The sequence below is a fragment of the Molothrus aeneus genome, chromosome 7, assembly GCF_037042795.1.
Source record: "Molothrus aeneus isolate 106 chromosome 7, BPBGC_Maene_1.0, whole genome shotgun sequence".
Classification (NCBI taxonomy): Eukaryota; Metazoa; Chordata; class Aves; order Passeriformes; family Icteridae; genus Molothrus; species Molothrus aeneus.
In genome coordinates, this window is record NC_089652.1 from 16,364,428 (window position 1) to 16,387,235 (window position 22,808).

At 37.4% G+C, this 22,808-nt stretch overlaps 1 protein-coding gene across 1 annotated transcript in view; it reads left to right on the top strand.

Moving 5' to 3' along the window:
* Positions 1 to 22,808, top strand: part of PDE11A (phosphodiesterase 11A) — a 103,985-nt gene that overhangs the window by 7,435 nt on the left and 73,742 nt on the right. Inside the window, exon 2 of the mRNA XM_066553272.1 lies at positions 4,964 to 5,122. Within this exon, the coding sequence (XP_066409369.1) occupies positions 4,964 to 5,122 (159 nt within the window). The remainder of the gene's footprint in view (positions 1 to 4,963; positions 5,123 to 22,808) is intronic.

Genomic DNA, 22,808 nt, shown 5'->3' on the forward strand with positions numbered 1-22,808 from the left:
AATATTTTTCTTTGTAAACAATTTATTTAAGACTGATACAATCAGACTGGAAGTGCATAGAATCTGCTGTACGTAGGGCCACAGCTTGACTCACTGTCATGCTGTTGGTGATGTCTCTGGAGTTTGTTTTGAAGGAAGAAAACAAAATCCCTATGTGATGGATGTAGCTAATGTCCTACAGAGGAATATTTTCTGACCCCTACTGTTGATCAGTTCAGACTATGAAGCATGAGTTGTAATTATACTTATTAGCTAGGCACTCGTATTTGCAGACTTGCTTATAAAGTCTTTTCTTCCTGTTTAAGACTATTTGATTTTTTTCACATTAATTTTGTGCAAGTCATAATTAGACAAACGTGCATTGTTACTAATGCCCATTGTCAAACTAATAACTGAAACAGTGCTCAGAAAGAGGGCTCATAAGTCATGAGACACTCCCACCAATCAAACTAAAAAAAGCCCCAAAGTCCTGACATATGTGGGGAAAAAAACACCAAAAAAAGTTTTACTATTGCATTGTTGCAAATCAACACCTTTTCCTTTTTTACCAAGTAAGCTACTGTAGAAATTCACACTATAAATGGTCTTAGTTTTAAATCTGGAACTTATTTTTTTTTAAATCAATGTTCTCTCCTTTTATAAAAATTGTTTTGGGAGTAAAGAAATAGGAGTTGGCTGAGCTGTTTCATGCGTCCTATCTGTTGCAATAATTTTTTTGCTATAAGAAATATTGCTGTCACTGTATAAATAGTCACAATATAAATGGACTGTGCTTATTTACTTGGGAGAATTAGGTTTGCAATGCTGCTGCCTGGTACTAGTTTGTTCTGCTGCCTTTGTCTCTGGGGATTTAGGGATTTTGGGGCAGATGACAGGAATACCTTCAGCAGTCCTGACATGGCAGTCTTGTCAGAGATTGCTTTATTACTTGTGTTTTGTGTGTGAGTTTCTTGTCTACAAGGTTTCCCCTTATCTCCTTTAGTGGTTTTTTGCTTCAGTTTTGTTTCCTGTTTATGCACAATGTAATTTGCACCATATGTGATTTTTTAGAAAAGTGTATCTAGAACAGACTGCGTGCCCTAATTTTTGTTATTTGTATTAAGCTTTTTTTAATGTCATGCTTTGAATCTAGAGAACTTGCTGTCTTTTAGATTGCTCTTTTAGCTTTCTTGCTCTTTTTTCTTTCTATAAAAGCTTATGTATTACATTTACAGGAAGTGTGATTAGGAAAGCGAATCAAGTTATGAAATCTTCCAACTTCAGTTTCTTTATTTTTGTAAAGGCTCTTGGAGGATGGCTTTCTATAAATTCACTCAAACTTGTCTATCCCATGCAGTTTGGTACTCCAGTAATACTCAGGTGTTAACAATGCTGTCATAATACTTGTATTACTTATTTTTGATGCAACTTAATCAGGAATTTAAATACAGTATAATCCAGGAAATTTTGATGCAAGTTTGTCTGGTTATTTTTTCTAATAGAGCCCTTTCTAAAAAAAAAAAAAAAAAAAACAAAGCAAAAAAATGGTGCTGTAAATGGTAAAATAGAATGGGCCAGGCCTGTTAATAGAGTATTTTTTGTAGTGTTCTCTTCTGTCATGAAAATATTTGAAAGGTGTTTTCAAATAATAAAATCAAAAATATCCTTCTCTTTTAGCTGTCAGCTTTGGCTGAGGCACTTGGTGCGTTTCACTAGATTAAACACTTTTCCTTAGATACTGAAGAAAGAGGAAGTGGCTTTGTCATGAAGACTTAATTCCTGGAAATGTTATCAAGCAGGTTTCATCCTCCATTATAATATTTGATTCTTAGCTAACTTGGGTTATGGTTATACTTTTTTCTTTTGTTCTAAATCATGGTAATAATGCTCACACAAAATTGACTAGTTTTGATAAGGTTGTAAAGACACGTTTTCAAGTTCAAAGAGTTATCCTATGTTGAAAAAACCAGAAAAACACAGTGAAACTTGTATGTTTGCTAACAGTGTATGAGCTACCAACTTTAACTGAAAATAAACACCAAAAGGCAGTTGGTGAAACTGCTCAGAAGACAAAACTTTAGCTGAAAGTTGAGATTCTGATAATATATAATTGTAGAACCCTAATGGAAAAATAAACCTCTCTGTACCTTAATCTGGTCTTCTACAGAATAAAACCATGAAGTTATTTATCTGTTCTCATTCACTGGCAATCTTCAAATATATCCAAAAACCCAGGACTACATTGTTCCTGAGCAGGTAACTGGATTACCAGCACTTGGATGGATGGATCAAACTTGCTCTCTTCTGTGTCTTTACTTCATTCACCTTTCACAGGGCAACACTGACAATCAATAAATATCCTTAAAGCCAGGATAGGGTTTGTCTTACAGAGTAACTTTTCCTTGATGGCAGATGTGAAATTCCACTTAAAAATGCCTCAGCCTTCACATTTTTAATATCTCTGTGTAGAAAACTCATTATATAGAACCAAAGCAGTATTTAGTAATTCTTTAAACAGTTAGTGGAAGACTTTAATCCATGAGTGTTCTTGCATAAAAATACTGTATGTCCTATTATGACAATAACTGATGAAAGAAGAGAGTGTGGGGATAAGTGGTTTGGAACGTAATGCAGGTCATCCAGTCACTGCTTTCTGTGCATATTGCATGGTTCAACAATAACAATGCTGCCAGGAACAGCATTTTATTTTGTTCACTTTTATGTCTCACCTCATCACTTATTCAAATGCCACCCAAATGAAATTCTGGCATGCTTTTCCACAAAAGAGTAGGGGTAGGTTCACTTCACATCTTGATGATTCTCAGCTTTTACCAAGTTATTGAGTTTTTTGTAAATAGTGCCTCATTTTTCCAATTAAGCACATTAGCTTTCTTCGACTGCTGTACCTTTAGTTTCAGCTCCAAGACGCAATACCCTTCTGCTAAAGGTCATCCAGTTCTCTGGCATCAGAGGATATAATCTGATATCCTGCTTCCTCATGGTGTGCAGGCTCCAGGGAGAGAGACAAACAGAAAACTTCCATGATCTGCCATGATCTGAAAAGAGAAGCAAAGCAGCAGGAATGAGCTGTACATTAAAGAGCATACCAACACTTTTCAGGCTGCTAATCCCGCTTGTGTCTCTGCTACTCCACAGCATCCATGAAGGAACAGTGGCTCCATAGCTGGTCATTACATCTGTTGCTAACCCTGCCAGCTGTACAGTGTGTGACTCATTCAGACATGTTCACCAGCCCCTGTCCTGTGTGCCACCACACCCTGCTGATCAAACAGCACTTCTCATGTTAATCTTGAGGCCTGCTGAAAAGGCAGTGACTGCATACAACACATGCATGGAGTGTATTCAGATGAGAAAATCTCAACTCACTTCTGGGGTGACCAACAGCTGGTTTGGTTTTTTCAGCTAAACTGCCTCTTGAAGGTTTGCTTTTTTGTAAGGCCCACTAGGTGTCCGTCAATCAACAACAGTACTGCTACTCAAGGCACACTGTTGTTGTTTCAGTGTTCTCCCCATGTACTCTGATTTGCTTGGTACAAAATTAGTAGAGCAGGGATTGTGTCTTCAGTCGCACAAAATATCTTATCAATATTTCAGCAACAGCAGCTAATTCCAAATAGTAGTTCAGACATTACCAGGAAGTACTGGAAGGAATATTTAATTTATTCATTAGTGAAGCCTACTGTGTGATAATTGCACTGCATTTTCCTTTTTTTCTGTTTTAGAAGAACTGTATCTTTCTAGGCAGGATTCTCTATGATGCAGAACAGTTCAGCTTCTACTGAAGTTGATATAAAAGTGTTTAGAAGCATTTGGAAAGATCACAAGATCAGGCAGATCTGCACCCTTGATGCTGTTATTAAAAAACATTCATCATGGGAGTTCTGGCTCTCCCAAAGAACTTGTTGGGTACATTTGGTATTAGTTCCTTCAGATTGAGATGTTGGAAAATGTGCAATAAGTAATAAAGTAGCCAAATGTATATGTTAATTTTATAATGGGTAAAAATAAAGCATTTCTATATCATGTCTCAAAGTGAAGAGAAGACACTATTTCTATAGTATCTGGAATTTACAACAAGGAAATAGAAATAGATAAAAATTTGTGAAGGAAAAAAATTGTCAGTTTTTAGTATCAGTAAAAAAATTACTGAATTGCTCATCACAATCAAAATAAGGACGGTGTGGATTGCTTTCATGACGAGTCAAATATAGGCATTATTTCACAGCCAATATTGATTAAACTTCTGAAAACAAAAAGTTGTGCCTAATTTTGTTCAACGGCTTAGTTTCCTTATGTTAGGAGAATCTGAGCTGGTTTAACTATTGCCTGCAGCACAATGCTAACTTCACCCTTAGGAAGGGTGAACAGAGGTACAGAGCTGCTGCCAGTGAAAAGCAGTAATTTCCTCTCTGGCTGATAGAAGAGCTGTTGAAGACTATGCTCCACGAAGATGAACAAAAGTCATGTCAGCACTACCTCTTAAGTTTTCATCCTCCTTTGAGTTACTTTATGATCTGCAATTTGGGCTTTACTGTTCCAGAGAATGGATTGCTGCACAGTGCCTTTTTTGAACAGGGACATTCCTGTACTTAGTTTTCCAGAAAGAGCTGAGGTTTTGACTGCATTTCTTTGAGTATATGTTTGTACTGGATCCAGTCCACATAACCAGTCATACTTGAACAGACAGAAATGGGGCATAAATGAGTTTCCATTTACTTGAGAGAGACATTGTGAGCATCTACAGAATATGGGTGTGAAATGGCAGCAGGGCCTAGCAGAAGTGTGTGTGTATGATCACATTACTAATGGCAGATATCAGTCTGATAATGGGCTGATAACAGAGAAGCAACAGCCTAATGCTACTGAAAAATACCATATCAGACATTGATAAATGACTTCAGCTGTCTGAAGAAAGCTTAGATATATGAAATGTATGTTAATGTTCCCTTATTTCCTTTTGAAGGATCGACGCTTTAATGATGAGATTGACAAACTGACTGGATACAAGACAAAGTCACTCTTGTGCATGCCCATAAGAAACAGTGATGGAGAGATTATTGGTGTTGCCCAAGCAATAAATAAGACTCCAGGAGGTGCCCCTTTTTCTGATGATGATGAAAAGGTAAGGTTACCTTTACTTTTGCATGCTTTCTAATTTTTTTCTCTAATTCAGTAGACTTGTCTTTACTTACTTAATCTAAATTAGTAAATAGAACATGATTTGTGTTATGCACTTCTGGAAGTGCATAACAAAGTGTACAATTTTGTTGTTTACAATAGAAAATTAAATAGAAATAAGAAAGAAAAAAGAAAATAGAAAATCTGTTCTCTAAATGTCTGAGTTCCTCTGTTAATCTTATGCAGACCTTTTTTTGTAGTAGACCTTAGTAGGAAGTCTTTTTTATTTTTGAAAACTTCACCTGTAAGAATTAGTTTGGGGGGAAATTATCACAGAGATACTCCTAAGTTTGCTGACTCTAAAAATCGAGATCTTCTTTTAGTACTTTCCATGGGATAAATGCCTGTAGCATATGCAAAAGAAATTTTATTTTAGAGGAAATTATGCATATACAAATCTGTTATTCCAAAACATTTGAGACTTGCCAATACTTAAAGAAAAAGAGGATGGGAAGGAACACCAGGTATGTGTATCTCAGGTGGAATTTGGGGAGTAAAGTAAGCTCAAAAGGCAGGAAAGTAGAAGTATCTGCAAAGAAGGAACTTGAATTAAAGATAGGGGGAAATAGGAAATGCTGCTGATGAAGGCAAATGTATTCAGCTGACCTCGGAGGGAAAATGTGCAGGAAGCCAAAATGTGACTGGGGAAGAGAATGGTAGAGGGCAGCAAACTGGGGACGAACAGAACTGCAACTCTTTCAGCCCAGGAGAGAGAAATGGAATCTCCTTTAAGCACATAATAGGGAGCTACTCTTCTGTATTGAAATAGTGTTGAATCTCATTTTTGTGGAAGTGTAGTTAGAAGCAGACTTTTCCTCCAAAAAGCTCTTTATCTTGATTCAAATGCAGTTAATGTTATGCACCCTTTTAAAAAAAATAAAAATAATTAACTTTTGGTTTTTGTTTCTGCAAGGTGTTTGTGTAACCAATTTAGCATAGTGATTTAGATTGAATTAACTAACTTTAAATATAGCTCTCAATTTTCAGATGGTACTTTATCTGAAGTTATCCAGTACTTCTTAAATTCCTTCTTTAGAAGCTATCTAAACTTGTGTAACCATAGGCTACTTCTGAGTTACTTTTGATTCTTGAGAATCCTGGATGTTGAATATTGATTTATTAGCAATGTATGGAAATTAAACCTTCCCTGAATAGGGGTTTTCAGCACTTCTTTTTGTTAGTACTGTCCTTGTAAAGGGAATTTTATTTAAAATACAGCTTTTAATATGGATCCTATATTTGATTATTATACATTCAACCAGCAAAACAACTGTGTATATTTGAATTGTGTATTACCTAAATATTCTAATGTATGAGTATCTGATGCTAATGCTGAGGCATTTGCTCCCATTCAGTGACTACCAAATATTTTCTAAAAATCAGCAAATTGCCCATACTGTGTCGTCTTTATTTTGTTCTTAGTAATTTAGATCACTCTTAGAGTTATAAGCCTGTATGTTAGAACTCTTCAAGAATACATTGAATGGGTTCTGACATGTATATTTTATGGAGAAGTAAATGTGAATATAAGCATCATTTTGCCCTGTAATAGATCTTGGATTTAATGAGGCCTGGCAGTCCAAGTGCTGTTATTTCAAAACTCATGCTTTTAAGTTTTTTTGCTCAGTTGGTAACATAGAAAGCATGATATGCCTCTGGGAAGCAAGAGAGCACATACTTTCAGGAGAACTGTCTTGCAGGATTAGCAGGTATTTTTAACCATAATATCAACAAAGACGTTTGTGAGGAAAGGAGGCAGGTGAAAACTGAGAAACCCTCTTCAGAGTAAGAAAAGAAAACTTTGGAAGCCTGGGTATTGAGGTGGCTTGTGAAGAAAAGTCTGATGAGTAGCTGGCAAAAGACCTATATGCAGCTTTATGTTGATGTTACAGTTTCTGACAATCAGCAATTTCAGAATGGTTAGAAAATGAAAATGTAAATTAGCAGTCTTTTTCCTACCCCCAAAAACCTCTCAGAAAAATATAAGTATCATTTGAGTCTGACTTTTGTTTGCAAGTGTCATTCCTCTCTTAGTATTGTGTGAAGCAATTAAAATAATCTGTTGGAGTTTTTTTATAAAATGATAAGACTGTATTGTCTAATGAAATGTCTCTTGGCAGCACTGCTGTCTTGAGTCAATAAGAAACAAAGACTTATGTTTTCAATTAGAATTAAGTAGATGCTAGCATCATTTTTATGTACTCTTAGTTGTTTCCAGGAATTTAATAGCAAATAAAATATTTAAGGTTTGAGGAGTTTTTAATGCTCTCAAGCTGTAACCAAGTTTATATTTTGCAGTATGTAAAATGGAGTATTATATTTCAGAGTTCTTCTGGTTTTGTTTTTCGTGGCAAATTCTCAGGGTTTTCTTTTACATATCTGACCACAGTGTTAAAAGCACAGCACTAAGAACAAATAGAAGTGAATTTTCCACATTTAATATTGTTTCCCACTGCCAAATTTCTTTTCTCCTTTTAGTGTTAGGGATGTTTTAGCCAATTCATTGTTTAAGTGCAGAATTAGATGACAGCCACAGGCATGAGAGAAAGATGCTCAGTGTCACAATGTATTTTGTCACCCCAGCATCAGTGGCTCAGTTGAACAAACTGATTTTGGAGATCTTCAGTTTGATACAAACAATATTGGAATCCCTTATTACACATAATAGTCATCACTATTACATTATGTTGTGTAATTGGTAACTTTTCGGAAAATAGCACTTTTAATGTATTTTGCAAATGAAGAGACCTGTTCATTTGCACAAAGAGTAGAGAGATAAAAGTCCTGAACCCTTGGAAAGAACTATGCACCCAACATGCATTCCCTGGACTGGGCTGAAGATTCACTGAAGGGTATGTGCTGTTTGCTAGTGAGTCATACATGTTCCAGGACTGCTGAGAAAAGCCTAACAAGACTTTGACAGTCTGTGGTTTCGATTATTGTCTGCCCTTTAGAGTCTTCTGAAACTCAGTGCCAGAACAAATCTAGTCCTCCATCAGAGAGGCTTAACAAACAGCAACAGCACCTCCGTGGTCACTTAAATTGGCATCCTGTTCTCTCTGCCTCTGACATCCTCCTCCTCTGAGAGAAGTGAATTGACTGCAGGGAAAGTACCCAGGGCTGCCATCTCGAGTTAAACCCTGCTGGCTTTGCAGTAGTCTGAATGCAGTGAGACCTGGGAGGGGGAAGTAAAAACTGGATTTGTTGTCTGTGCTCTGTGGGTAGTTTTATTAAGTATATATGTCTATAGAGTACAGGATTTATCTGATGTGCATTTGGTTTGTGGGAGCTTGCAGATAAATGTTCCCATGCTGCAACATCTTATTTCTCACATTCCTAATAGCAGCCTTGTGATTCTGAATTTTCCAATTTATTGTGCTCTTCTTGGTCCATATTCATTAAAGCTTAAATATATCCTACATCAGGTCTACCATAGTGATGAATGATTTCCAGGGATTTTGCTGTACCTGCTAATTCATTTTCTGTGAGTTTTTGCATGATGAGCTTACAATCATGCTGGCAGATGGCAATTTTAAAGTCAGTAAGGACCATTCCTTCATCTTAGGGAAGTAATCAACTGTAAATAAAACTACTAGGAAAGGAAGTGATCCAGAACAGGCAAGCATCTCTTCCTTGCTGTGAAAATGATAACTCCAGCTCTATGAATGTGTGGAATTTACAAAAAAAAAAAGTCACCTGAAAATAATTGATGGATCTACTACAAAGGAACAAATGAGAAACAAATTAGGTAAAGAAATTTTTTTGTATGTTCCATGTATGGCAGTATGTGTCAACCTCCTGCTAATACCTGCCTTGGTTCTCTCACTTGGCAGTGACACTCCAAAATCTATTATTTAAAAATGGCATAATCCTCAAAGGTATCATGTGGCCCATATGTCACATATCTCCCAGTGCAAGAGACAAATTTCCTGAAAGAAGACTGAAAATAACGAAGACATTTGAAGGATGAAGGTGCTGAAGCACCACAGCTATGTGGGAAAACTCTAATGGTCTATTAGGCACACTTCTAGAAAATTACATGCTGCACAAACCTAAATTAAAATAAATCACAGTAACTGAACTGTCTTGCTGAGGGAGTTTAAAGCAATTTGCCACTAGGATATTTGCTTTATCAAGGCAGCTTAACACCACTGGTTTGCAACCAACAGCACAAAATGATTGCCATGACAGACATTGGCACGGACTTCTTTCAGTCTTGCATACATTCAGTCACACTTTCAAGTTAAGCTGGAAGTCTAGATTTCTTTTTAATTACAGAACTTGAAACATACTCAAAACTTAAAAACCTCCCTATATCAGTACTTCTGTTTTGAGACTGGTGGTTAATATTTGAATTGGGCATCTTTATCTCTGAGGTATGGAAACCTGCCTAAGATGTGTTGCAGGGATATTTCAGTGAACCATATATTTTTCCAAATATAAATGTGTATTTTCCTAGACTTGTGGGATGCTTTGTTTCTGTGTATTTATGGTACATTTTACACTAAATTCTTGATACTTGCTTGATGCCTCCAGATGTCATCATAAAAGAAACAAACAAATGGTCAGATTTGGTGTCAGGAAGGGCTTCCTCTATAGAACAGCTCAAGACAAATTGTGATGGGTTTTTTTGTGGGGACTGGAGTTTTGTTCTTACCTTCCTTACTCTATTATACAAGACATGTGGATTCTTCCTGCTATTGCCAGTGGGAATCTGAACCTGTTGGTTCTTCCCATATTGCCTGTGCTTGTATCTTCTTAATTAATATGGAGAGACTTGAATAAATAAGAGCTCTTATCTGCAAGCCTTGATTGTCATTTGGCTAATATTTGTAGTATTTGACTCAGAGCTCACTAAACTAGACTAAAGAATCTCTGCTGACTTAATGGGCTTTTTAAAATCAAACCTCTGTTCCTTTCTAACATAGGAACACTTAATTAATGCAGACCCCCAAGTCTATTTATGAAGCTTAAATTCATCCATGTCAGATCACTGAAAAGAGATTGGTTAAGGAGCAGTTTTGGCTCCTATTGCTTCCACTGGAGGACACAGGTTCACAGTCGACTATGCTGCTCTCCTTCATGCTTTTTTCAGTCACATTATCAAAAATTACTTTTACTAATTATATCCATCTTAGAAAAAAATCCAGAGGAGTGATGAGGATAACTCATATATTCAGAGACATGAATTATGAAGCATTCAGTAGTACCTTCAGACTAAATCTTATTAAGAGAAATGTTGGGTGTTCCTGCAGATTCTGAAGCACAGAAATAGCCCTGGAGCTTGTGTTCTGTTTTCTCCTCTCGTTAGTATTCACAAGGCACTGCAGCGGGAGAAAGGCGCCCAGATCTCTACTGGTCAAACACAACAACTTCTCAGGAAGACTGGTAATGCAGCCAAATGCCATGATCATGGAAGCCTTTGTGCAGCCATACTACATTATTCAATCAGAAGGGAATAAATTTTTCAACAGGAAGCCTAAAAGCTAAGAATTCTGCAGTTCTGATGGTAACTCTCAGACACCTTAGTAACTAGAAAGGGTGATGTTAATACATTTTTTTATTAATAGATTTTCCACTTCAAAGCTTGGAATACCAAAACAACAATAATACAAAGGCTCGGGAGGATCAGAATTTTGTTTTATACATCTGTCATAAAAAAAGAAAGAAAGCCTGCCGGTCTTGAAAGCTGTGATGTGTACTTGTGTTACAGTGTAACACCTAGGTACTGTCTATATAAGGAATTGATTAGAAAATCAGGTTTTATTGTTTGTGTGATGGTTTGTTTCAGGGTTTTTTTTCTGGAGAAAACCCTGTACTTCCATTACCTAAGAAATAAAGTTTTTACTTTCAGCTGTCTTTCTTTTCTTGGCAAAACTCCCTTAAACCAAGTAAATTATTTTGATCAGATGGCTTATTAGAAAAATCTTGTTTGCTTGAAGTGAAATCTGCACTGGGGGCTTGTTACAGAAGCATGTAAGAGGAAACCTTTGTGGTCAACAGCTGGTGAAACCTTTATTTCTGACAGTTACTGGAGATGTGCCCTGTGGGCTGGATGGGAGGACTTGGTCCCTAGTGAAGTGTTTTCTGAACTTCTGTCAGTCTATTCAGTTCTCCCTAGATGTTCTTCATAATAACTTCAAGGCTTGATATACTTTTAGAAAATAGCATTTTGCATCTCCTGTGAATTGCCTATCTTTCCCGAAGCAGAATGAAATGTTCATACAGCAGTTCCTGCCATCAAAAGTATTTCCCCCTGGAATAGTGATGCAGAGCCTATCTGTAGCTATAGGTTACATGATGAGATACTGGAAACTTCTTAGCAAATAATTTTGCTAAAAATTAAGTCAACCTCTGACCTTCAGCAAGTTAATACAGGCTTAATAAGAAACTGTAATTAAAAAAGAATTGTTGTTCTAGCACTGATTCGCAGTATCCCCTTGAGTGAATCACTTTACAGTGATCTCTCTCCTGAATCTTCCTAATTCTACAAATGGCATTAGGTTGTTCCATATGTGCTATTAGGTTTTCAATTTTAAGTATTCTTACTTTATTATAAGGAAACTATTTTCCTTTTTTTGACTCAGTCTGAGCTTTTGAAGCCTTGTTGACTACTTGCTTTGCATGTAGCATCCCTTATTCAAACAGATGTGTTAAAAAACACCAAAACAATTTTTAAAAAATCCATTTCAGCAGTTTGTTTAATAGTTCCAGCTTTGCATATAGTATTTCACATCTCTGTCCCGGCTTTACCTATAGTGTTTCTCCCTCCCATGAAAATTGTGCCACCCTGCTGTCTTTGGTTTGCAAAAGTGTAGCTGCTCTTTAACTGGCAAACTCCTGACTGTACATTAGAAGGAATTCAGCCCTCATCTATGCTATCTTAGCAATTGTCCACCTGAGAAATTCCTGTCTGCATCCCAGCAACTGGAGTATGTAAGCAGCAACATAGCTGTAATGCCTGTTAGGAGGATACAGCAATGTGTCTCCCCTATATCTGGGAAATGGCTGTTTAAATCTGTGGCCACAAATGAATAAAACTCTTGTCCTTGTCTTTCATGGGACCTTTCTCTATCAGCTGCTGAAAGCAATTGCCTGGAATGAGGCAACCATGGGATGGTATTTCTCTCATATAGCCCAACAGTTTACAGCACTTTGCAAGTCAGGACCAGACATGGTATCTGTGTATTTAATACCCCCCGAGGGATTTTTTGCTTAGGAATTTATTCCGGCATTTCTTGAAGCAGGAAAAGTTACAAATTTCACAATATCCTGCACATTGTATGAAGAACTGCCATGTGACTTTAATTAATTTAATATTATTCCTTCTTGTTTTGCTTTTAGTGAACAGAGTGAAAAGTCATTCCCTATTCATTTTCATCCCAGTTGTTGTGCCCTAAAAATCTTCACCAGTTCCCATCTGGTGCAGCAGTTTTTTCTGTAGTCATCTGTTTGCTTTGGCAGGAGGGGTGCCTGCTCCCTAAAACCCCTGGTCAGTGCCTCTTCACTGCTCTTACTGTTGGTACTTTTCATGTCTGGAAAAGCAGAAGACGTTTGAACCAATTTTTGTACACTTGAGCCTGATAAAACATCAACTGCACTTTTCTTAGCATTTTAAAACTATCTTTAAGTTATGCCCAGAACTGTTTTTGAAAGCCTGGGCATGTCTTCATTGCTTCTTTTGACACCTTGCTGTCACTGCATTACCATGAAAATTTTTTTTCTTTGTCCCTTAACTAGCTAGTTCATTTTGCTGATTGTTAGTTTTAGCAAAAACTGTGTCTTTTCATATGAAAGATTCTTTTCATATGAATAGCTCCCTGAATCACTGAGAATGCCGTGTTTTTAATTCAAGAAACCCCAACCTACAAAAAAGCATGAAAAACATGGGTTACCAGTAAAATTAGTCAACAAGATTAAGAGTTACTGGGCAGCCAGATTACATGTTCTAGACTGGAGCTTACTCAAATTATGAAGGCTGAAGTAATTTAACCATTAATGATAATAATTTGGCATCTCTTGCATAGCTGGCAAGAACTAAACTAGGATTAAAACAATTTTATGATGATTTTTGTGCTTGAAATGTTGGAGCTGTAAAAGAATTGAGCCACATTGTTCATAACAGTGAATGGTGGTCAGAAATTTCATGCAGTGAATTATTCAGTGCACTTCAGGTAACCCTTAACAGGTTTATTGAACTGTACTTAGAAAAATGTTTCCTGTGAACAGCGTGGTGAGAGAGGCGGGGCATGAGGAAGAATGCTTCATTTAACAGTGCTTTGTGAAAGCTCTGAGTAGGACCCTTAATTGTTAATTTGGTCTCTGGGAAACCTTATTACTTAGAATAATTATCCAAATACATTTTTAGTGAAACAAAACAATATTTATATTGACAGCTATTAAAGCTAAGGTCTTTGGACTAAATTTGACATAGATTTAACCTTAATATTAATTTGCCGGCAACTTGCTGTCCCTGTGATAGAATGGGTAAAAACAAACCTTGTTCTTTTCTGGTTTTTTGGGGTGGGTTTGTGTTGAGTTTTGGGGGTTTTTTGTACGAAAAAGCTTTTGCTGTATGAAAACAGACTGGCATTTTGCAAAGCTGGTGTCATGGTTACAAAGCAAATTCATTGATAATAGCTCTCCAGAGTTGTGGCATGATTTTAGTGCCAAGCAGCGATGGGCTTGTGGACATCCAAGAGCTGAGGATGTCCTAGGTGCCATGTGGTGAGAGTCAGTGGGATATCTTACAGGACAGCAGGGCCACATGTTGTGGTCTGAGCTGGAGCAGCCCTGCAGTCTTGCCCCACTGAGCAGAACAGCTGTGAATATGGAACTGCTCCCTACTGAGGAGAGGAGGCTTTGAAAGGAGGAAGCTTGCCAAGACATGTTACCATAAACACAAACTGAATTTTCTTTTTCTGTCACCCCAAGTAGAAAATATAGCTAGTGGGGGCCTTTGTATTTCCTTCTGTGCTTGAATCCCAAAGGCTGGTAATCTGCTCTAACCTAGCGTTTCAGGGCTTCTTCAACTCAAATTGTAAAGTCATGAGCTTTTAATCCTGAACGTCCAGAAATTTTGACTTTCAGTGGTGGCAAAGTTTGTTGCTACCCTACTGGGCATGCACAGCAGCTGAAATGTCACCTCTATAATACAGCTGTTTCAAGGGTAAACTCTGATCCCTAGTCTCTTAAACAATATCAAATAATTCTGAATGTCAAGAAGTTGGTAAAATTAGAGCAGTGAAGATGTGGATGACTTACAAAAGCTGAAGTCTGCCTGCAGAAGTATTAAACCAGCAGACTGAGGAGAAGCTTCTCACTAACAAATTAGAGCAACTGCATTTAACCTACATTTTGGAAAAACATACATGTTTTTATAGAGACTGTAGTTTGGCCTATAAGTGGAGAAATTACTTCTAGTTTTGTGTGATTTCATTAACATCTGACCACTGGGTGATGAACTCAGTAGTTTCTACCAGACCAAGCAGTTCATATAGAAATGGAAAGCATTTTATTTTTCTGAATTGGATTTTGGAAATCACTGCACATAGGAAGCAGAGGCCATTCCAGTGGGATATGAAAAGCCACCATAAAAGCCTAGGGGAATGAGCTTGAGCATTTTATGTGTTCATCTATCAGTTTGAATTTGTTGCATTAATGATTGCTTTTGGAAGAATAAAGAGGTTGGGGTTGTTGGTTGGTTGGGGTTTTTTCCCCCCCTCAACCTATTACAGCTTTTAACATTCTTTAAAAATTAAAATTATAATTTAAAAATTAAATTCCATTCTCAGAGTAGGAATGGTGAGGAACTTATTTGATAAGCCTCTGCGTATAAGGAGGATTCAATGAAATGAATATGAAAATGAGTTCCACTGAGTAAGTACTCTGTGATCATGTTCCTCACTGATGTCATACTTCAGTAGTATGTCCTGAATATTAAAACAAAATACTTCAATTATTGTTTCATCAGGTACTTAGACTTTCTTTTAATGAAAACTGAACTAGAGATGAATAATCAGAATTGATTCTAATTTAATTTTATTATAATATGCATGGCCTTCTGTTTTGCATCTACTGTCAGTTTTGTGGATTTTATTAGAATAGATACGTCAAGTCAGATACTAAGATCTATTTTTGCTTATATAAAAAGATTAAATGTTTGATGCTTGTAGTAGAATGTGATGTTGGAGCAGGAAGCATCTAACTGTTAAAACAGTATCTCATGAATATTTTTAAACAGAACCTGCTTTTTTGGCATAGTTGCTGTACTTCTGATGGGAAGTTACAGTGAGACTTTATATAAATATAATTGTGAGCACTTGAATATAACTGTGAATCATGAAAGTGAATATCAGGAACAATAACCGGAACATTGTGTATCTGGATATATCTTTTACAATGGCAGAGTTACAACAGCAGAACTGTGTTAGGTTTTTTGCTTTAATGGAATTATTTTGCATTTCCTTTTCTCTCAATATTTTTATTTTGTGAGTTGATTCTGCTTTTCTTGGAAGAGAGAGGTCTCTGAAGCAGCTGCTGCGAGTATCCACTGCCATGTTTAATGGCATGGTTATAATTCTCCTGTTAGTATGGCAGTGGGATTACTAAATTAATACTCAAATCTGTGGTCTTGTGATTGTACTTTTGCAGTAACCAAAGCTGCATGCTGATACTTTCATTTGTCACAGAAAAAAACCCACCAAACAACAGGAACGGGCTGATTGTTAAATAGCATTTAGAAGCACAAGCAGGGATACAGAAACTGTTACCTCTTCAAGAGTGGTTTTTGCAGCAGGGAGAGAGGAAGTGGAGGCAGGAATGGACAGGGCTGAGGGAGTGAAAAGCTGTGGCACACCCAGGCTGAGGACACAGCCCAAGTGACGGAAAGCATCCTGCGCTCTAGTGCTTGAGGCTTGCACTCGTGTGCTACCAGAAAAGGGTCTCACCCCCTCTAGTGGCTTGCTTTCCTCTCTGGTGGTGATAATACTACAAACTTAAGTGAGCATGTATAGCTAGAGTACGGGCTCCCAAAGATAAGGGGTGACTCTCCTATAGCTTCATGTTTCTGCTATTTTTTGTACACTTAGCACGGCAGCATGTTTTGTAAGTGTTAATTAAGCATAAACCGAGTTAGCCACCATCCTTATGGTGGCTCTGCGCTTTGCGGCTGACTCCGTGTGAGTGCGGGCCAGCTTCAGGCCGGCCCGGCTCCGACACCCCCGTTCGCAGCTGTCCCGCCGCGCCCGCTCTCTGCCCCTCAGCCGCGGGGCCGCGCCCGGCGCTGTCCCCGCCGCACAGCGCCACCCAGCGGGTGCCGGGCGCCACGGCAGCAGCCGCCGCCTCGGGCTTCCCGTCCCTTTTATTACCTCAAAGTCCTGCTGAACCTCACCAACTCGTACTTCTGATTCTAACACCTGCCTACGAGAGGCTTCTCATGTCTGCCTTAAATGCTGAACGAACGATGTTTGCTGTTTCTTTGTCCTGGCTTTGCTGTGTAGCCTCAGACCTTATTTGCCTCCCACTTTTCAGCTTTCCTCTGAGGCTGACAAGATGAAGAGACTTCAAGTGTGCTTCAGGTATCATCACTCAAAAACAGTCTTACGGCTACCTGATCTGAGAAATGGCTTGCATTCAATAGCTGTCTCCCTGTTTGTCCATAAAGTTATCCAGCATCTCTGCATGTATTGGTGCTTCAATACAGCAATATCATCAATGATTAAAAATTGAACAACATTTCCTTTTGACAGATGCTGAAAGTGGCTGAACATTTTCCAACAGAGTATTTTTTCAGTGGCTTATAGCTTCATCACATTTTAGATGTTTAAGGTGAATGCATTTTTTCCTCAGTAAGAAACTTCTTTGAATTTTTCCTATTTTCTTTTAGTCTATTTAATTTTTTTTTCTTAAACTGTTTTTGAAAATATTTTCTTTGACAAGCTATTGCACATTGGTCACTGGCAGAGCTGAGAAAGAAACCACAACTGACTGTTTACTTCTATGTGTCCTGGCTACTGGGCCTAATCTTCTCTTCCATTTAAAAGAGAGAAAAAAATTGTATGCTGACTATATTCTGAGCGAGATGGTGACATTGAAGACAGCATAACTGCAGCTATCATGAGGAAAAGTGAATTTTTGTTGAAATTGGTTAAAGGACATGAAGAACTCAGTGTAATTGTTGAGTAGACAGCGGAGTATTTGGAGACAAGTAAAGCTACTCTACCCAGGTGTTTAAGGACAGTCCCTTGGAGCAGTGAGGATTGTGACCTGCCAGGTCAGTCTGGGGAGAGGGTATAAAGGCACTCCAGGCTTTTAGGCTGCATTTGTTTGCAGTTCCTGTTGCAGAACAGCAGGAATATGCCCTGCAGTGCTTGTGGGGCCCCGTGTGCTGCTCTGCACAAGTGGCACTACTCAGCCACCAGTGAGACCATGGGACACTGCTGGTGGTCACAGCAGAGACTGCCTGCCAGCCACATGCACGAAAGCAGATAAAATCAGAAATACTCCTGTGCTCTGGAGCCTCCTTTCCCCTATCAATATGGATTTGGTTTTTGGCTTTCCATGAATCTGCACAGGGGTAAAAGTGGATAGATGGGGAGGAAGGAGCAGCAGTGCCAGTGCCAGAAAAGGCTACTTGTTAGACCAGCAGCTGTGAGAAACAGGAGACTGGAAAAGTGGGTGTAGGGGGGTTTTTGGTTTTTTTTTCCCCCAGTGGTTTGGTGGAGGGAGGGTTGAGTTTTTCGTTAGGTTTGTTTTGTTCTTGGTTTTTTTTCCCAGCATATGAAATCAGATTTAAAGTTACAAATTAAAAATTATTTGTTTTCAGAATCGATAAAGTCTTTGCAGCAAGCTTTTTATTTATAAAATGCCTTAGGCAATTTGTATAAGGTTATGGAGCTCTTTGATTCTTTGCATTTGATAGTACTGCACCATCTATTGGTCTTTCTCAGTGAAATCAATTTATGCTTTGAGTTCAGTTCCTAAAAACACCATAAAATTCTCTGTGACACAGGTAGTGGTAAAAATTTCATCATGAAAAAGTAGCAAGAACAAATCCCATTTACAAGACTGTGTAGTATTTCAGGGCAATTGACAGGTAGGCCTCCAGAATTCAGCCATTCTTTCTTGGGCTGTTCTAGTTCTATGAATAAAGAAAATACTTTCCTTATAGAAGTAGTGAATTTCTTACTATTAAAAAATAGTACCTAATGAATTAAAGACATTTTTTATTTTGATAAATATTAGATAAATGAATTGCTTCATAAGAAGAGATGAAGTTGAAAATAATAATTTTGAGGCAAGAGTAAACTATAAAAGAAGACAGAAAAGATGGAAAAATGAGTGGGTGTAAGAACTGAACAAGACTGAATGCATATCAAAAGATACTCTAAACTAAGAATTATAGTTTCTTAAGCAGATAAGAAAAACGGGGTATTAGGAAAATATTTAAACTCATGGAAAAGAAATAAAAGCAGAAGGAGAGAAAATATGGACAAATGTTCAGTGAACTGAACTTGAATTTTTTTGTCATACTTCTACTCAGCTTTAAGAAGCAGGGGTATGTGACCCAGGGCACTTCCCTGATCAGACAGCCTTGCCTTGGTGAGTATTCATTGCTTGATGAATGTCAACTTGTGCAGTCCAAAATTATGGAGACAAAAAAAGAGGAAACCTACTCAAACCCTAATTTAATCAAAGAAGACTTTTCTATTCTTGCACTTTTTATTAAAATATCTATGAGGGGTGCATAGATGCTCTTCCATTCTGTATGATGAATGGAAATAGTTTTCCTACTATTTCTGCACCTTAAAGACAAGATATCCTTACTCAGTTTATGATGTATTTTGACCTCTGGTACTACAGAATCAAGCTAAATTAACTCTGATACTACTTAAAGGCTAATTAACCATGATACTACTTAACTGGAAGCAAAGCCTTATTTTGCTGAGTGATCGGTGAAAGTTTAAAATAATTTGGCCCTTACTGAACTGCTAATAATGTAGGCAGAAGCAAACCCTTAACATCAGTAAATCTGCACCAAGGAAGACAGCAGCACATCGATTTCTGAACACAACTCAGCTACCTGAAATCCAGGGCTCTCCAGTGTGCCATTCAACAGCCATATTAATATCGATACCCTATGGTTTTTCTTCTCAGGCACACAGTGAGAAGTGTACATAAGTATATGAGTGGAAGGACCTTGTGTTGCTGGAAGCAAAATGCCTGTCTGTAAGTAACAGGAACAGGCTTGCTGACATACCTGATTTTCTGTATAAAGACTTCATTGTTTGTTTTTTTGGTTTTTGGGTTTTTTTCTTTCATTTAAACAGAGCTTTGTTTAAATGAAAAAAAATCACTTCAATCCAAGATTAAAACATTATATGATTTTCAGAATTAAGGGGCAGGATGCTGTGTGCTTAGTAGGCATGAAATGAATAGCTTTGAAAATTTTCACTGCAGCAGATGACTGTTTTACTCTCTGAGGGTGTATCCCCTTGTATGTTTCATAATGCTCTTTCCACAGAAGGGTCATTTAGGCAGTTGTTCTGAACTCTTCCTCTTCTGTGCTCTTCACCGAGTTGCCCCAAAGAAAGAAAGGAAGGCAAATGGTCTCATGTGAAGCTGTAGGAAAAACGTGGCCACTTGCAGATGAAGGAGAAAGAGATATGTGATTGGTACCAAATGCTGATGCTTCCACAATCATAGCTAGAAAAAGCCTGAGCACTGGGGAGGAGTGTCTGAAGGCAGACTGTAATGTGAAAATTTAAATACTTTTCTGGACCATTGACTGAGACACGCTAGGCAAGACTGTAATCATAAGCTTGGGACAACCGTATTTTTGCTTGATTTAAATAACTTTTTTTTTTTTTTTAAGTCTGCAACATGCAAGTCTCCAAGTATAAAAAACCACTATAGGAAATAATTCCAATAGCTGCTGTGAGAGAAGATAGGATGGGTTTTTTCTGTGCGTGTGTGATCCTGGAATCCTGTGTTTATCTTGCAGTCATGTGAAAAGTAATATGTTACCACATCAAATCCATAGATGTCTGCAAGATAAAATTGCACTGTGGGTTTTATCAGGGAGAAGCTGCATCCAGTTTTCATGGCTCCTCAAAGGCCAGCAAACTCAGTGTCCCCAAATTGTCTATGCTTCACAGACAAGCACTTCAGGTAAATAATGACTGCTGTAGTTACACCACCAGAATTCAGCAGTGCTGTTCCAGTTTATAAATAGCTTTGTCTAGAAATCAGATAGCAGCATGTGCAGGTGTGAGTCATTAGTGCAGGAGACACAATGATGTGTGGAAAAAGCATGGCTCACATCCAAACCAGCCCACACACTTTCATCAGCCCCTTGAAGTCTGCAGCACAAAAAATAAATTTTTCAAGTCAGGATGCTGAAGCCCACCCAGACCTAAAACTCAAAGGTGCAGTAATATGGAATTCAGTGCTTCTTCCAGTACCTTGTTGATCAGTCATGCTCAAAAGGCAGTTTTTAAAGTCAGTAATTTACTGTCTTGAGTTAATTACCACAATTTCAATTAACATACACAAATGTGTGTCAAAGCTGCTTTCTGTAAATCATTGTTTTAGAACACATACTTGTAAATTCTAAGGGATTAAGGAAATGTCCAAATTATTATTTGATTTTCTTTTTAAAATTTCACGAGTTGAAACTGGAAACAGTTAATGATATTGACCTCCTTGGCTGGAGAGTTAATGGAGGGTGTAATGAAGAAATCAACAAGTACCAAAATAGCACTTAGGATAAGGTGCTGGTTTTGGAGAGAATTCAAAGGAAAGAAAAAAGGAGCTTTTAGTTCAAGAACATTTAGTTTTAACTATTCTGGCAAATTTTATCCTTTCAAGGCTTAACTTAAGCTGAAAGGGGATACCTTGAGTCCTGATGCCAGGTGAGGATTCTCAGCAAAACAACTGAATTTTCAAACAGGATTCAAGTTATTTTTGCAAATAGAGTTAAAAGACAGAAGTGAATCCTTATTCATATGAAAGAACATTTGCATCCTAGAACTTGTATGTTTTCAATACTGTAGCTTGAATCATTGTTTATCTTGATAAATTGTACATTTTACTATTTGTTGGACAATCTTTTTTGCCATATGTTTTCTTTTTCCTATTTTTGCAGTGAAGTAAAAAGAGAAAATTGAAGCACAAGTTTGGATCACTTTCTCTAAATTTGAGGTTAGGTCTTGCCAGAAGGTACTATATACTTTTTTGCTTACTGTCATTGAGATTACATTTAGGATTCAAAGTTCTGTGCAGAGATTAGAATCTTCTTTCCTTTTTCTATCGGCACATTCTTGTGTAAGGACTAAACAAAAGAAATGTGGTATTTGGACATCCTGGTAAACATAGATGAGCATTATCCAAAAAGCAGGGAATGTCAAACCATTCAGGCTGTATGAAAAATCACCTGGTTCCACAGAAATTGTTAATATTTATGCTCAGCTTCTTCTGACTGACATCTGCCAGGAAAGGGTGAAGAAAATTTAATATCAGCCTGCCTTCTGTGAAGTTGGTACAGCCAGAATTGATTAAAAATAGCCTGAGGTATAAATCATCTTTCCACATTTTAAAGAATACAAAATTCTGTAAAGCCATGTAAATCCAAATTATGATGTCAGAGGTATAACTACAGTGATGTAGATCAGAGCACTATTTGGGTGAGTTACATTTCTGCTATTGTTTCTTGAAACTGTGCTTATCATGAAGGAGAGGTAATACGTAATTGTTCAATACTTTTCTGTAAATAGTTTTATTAAGAAAGCAGTTCAGGAATTTTTCTGTACTTTGTGATGGGCTTTCAAAATCTTATTTCATCTGAAACAAATAAAAATTAGCCTTTTTCTTCCTTCTTGGGGTTTTAGAAGTTATTCTGTTGTTTTGGAATCAGGTTACTTTTAATTTGTCACCAATTCAGTAGTTGCGAACCTCAAACCACTAAGAATAGATAAGTTTCCTTCCAGCAAATTCTCTGTCACTTTACATAGTAACTCTTCTAAAGATATTATTACTATATAGTGCTTTTTTTCTTCCTCAGATATGAACACAATGTGAAGGTTTGAGCTGTTTTGTTAAAGGCAAAGATTTGTTGGGTTTATTCCCCTACTTCCTCATCTGAAACATTATCAAAATGTAATGGGTACAGATTACAATATATGTTAGAAGTGCTTTTAATCAGGTCTGGAAATGCAAGATAGATACCAGTTCAGATTGCCTAATTTGTATAATCAGATTCAAATGGCAACATGTGTCAAGCGTGTCCAGTTGTATAATCAATTCTGCTAGAATAAGATTCTGTGCTTTTGCAGAAACATTGCATTCCTAAGAAAAATTTTTTGAGTAAAAATGATACATTGAAAATACACTACATTCCTCACCATTATTTTTCATCTTAAAAAGTGGAAAAAAGAGTTAGAGCAACTCTCTGTAGAAATGTATGAAGAGTAGACAGGTGCCACCAGCATGAAGTGCCATCACATTCAGTACAATATTAGTCACTAAAGATACATAAATTCAAAACAGGCAAATGGAGAAGACCACTGGCAAATTTCCCAATGTTGAGGAGAAACTCAATAAAATTATGTAAGGATGTATGTAAAAAGTGT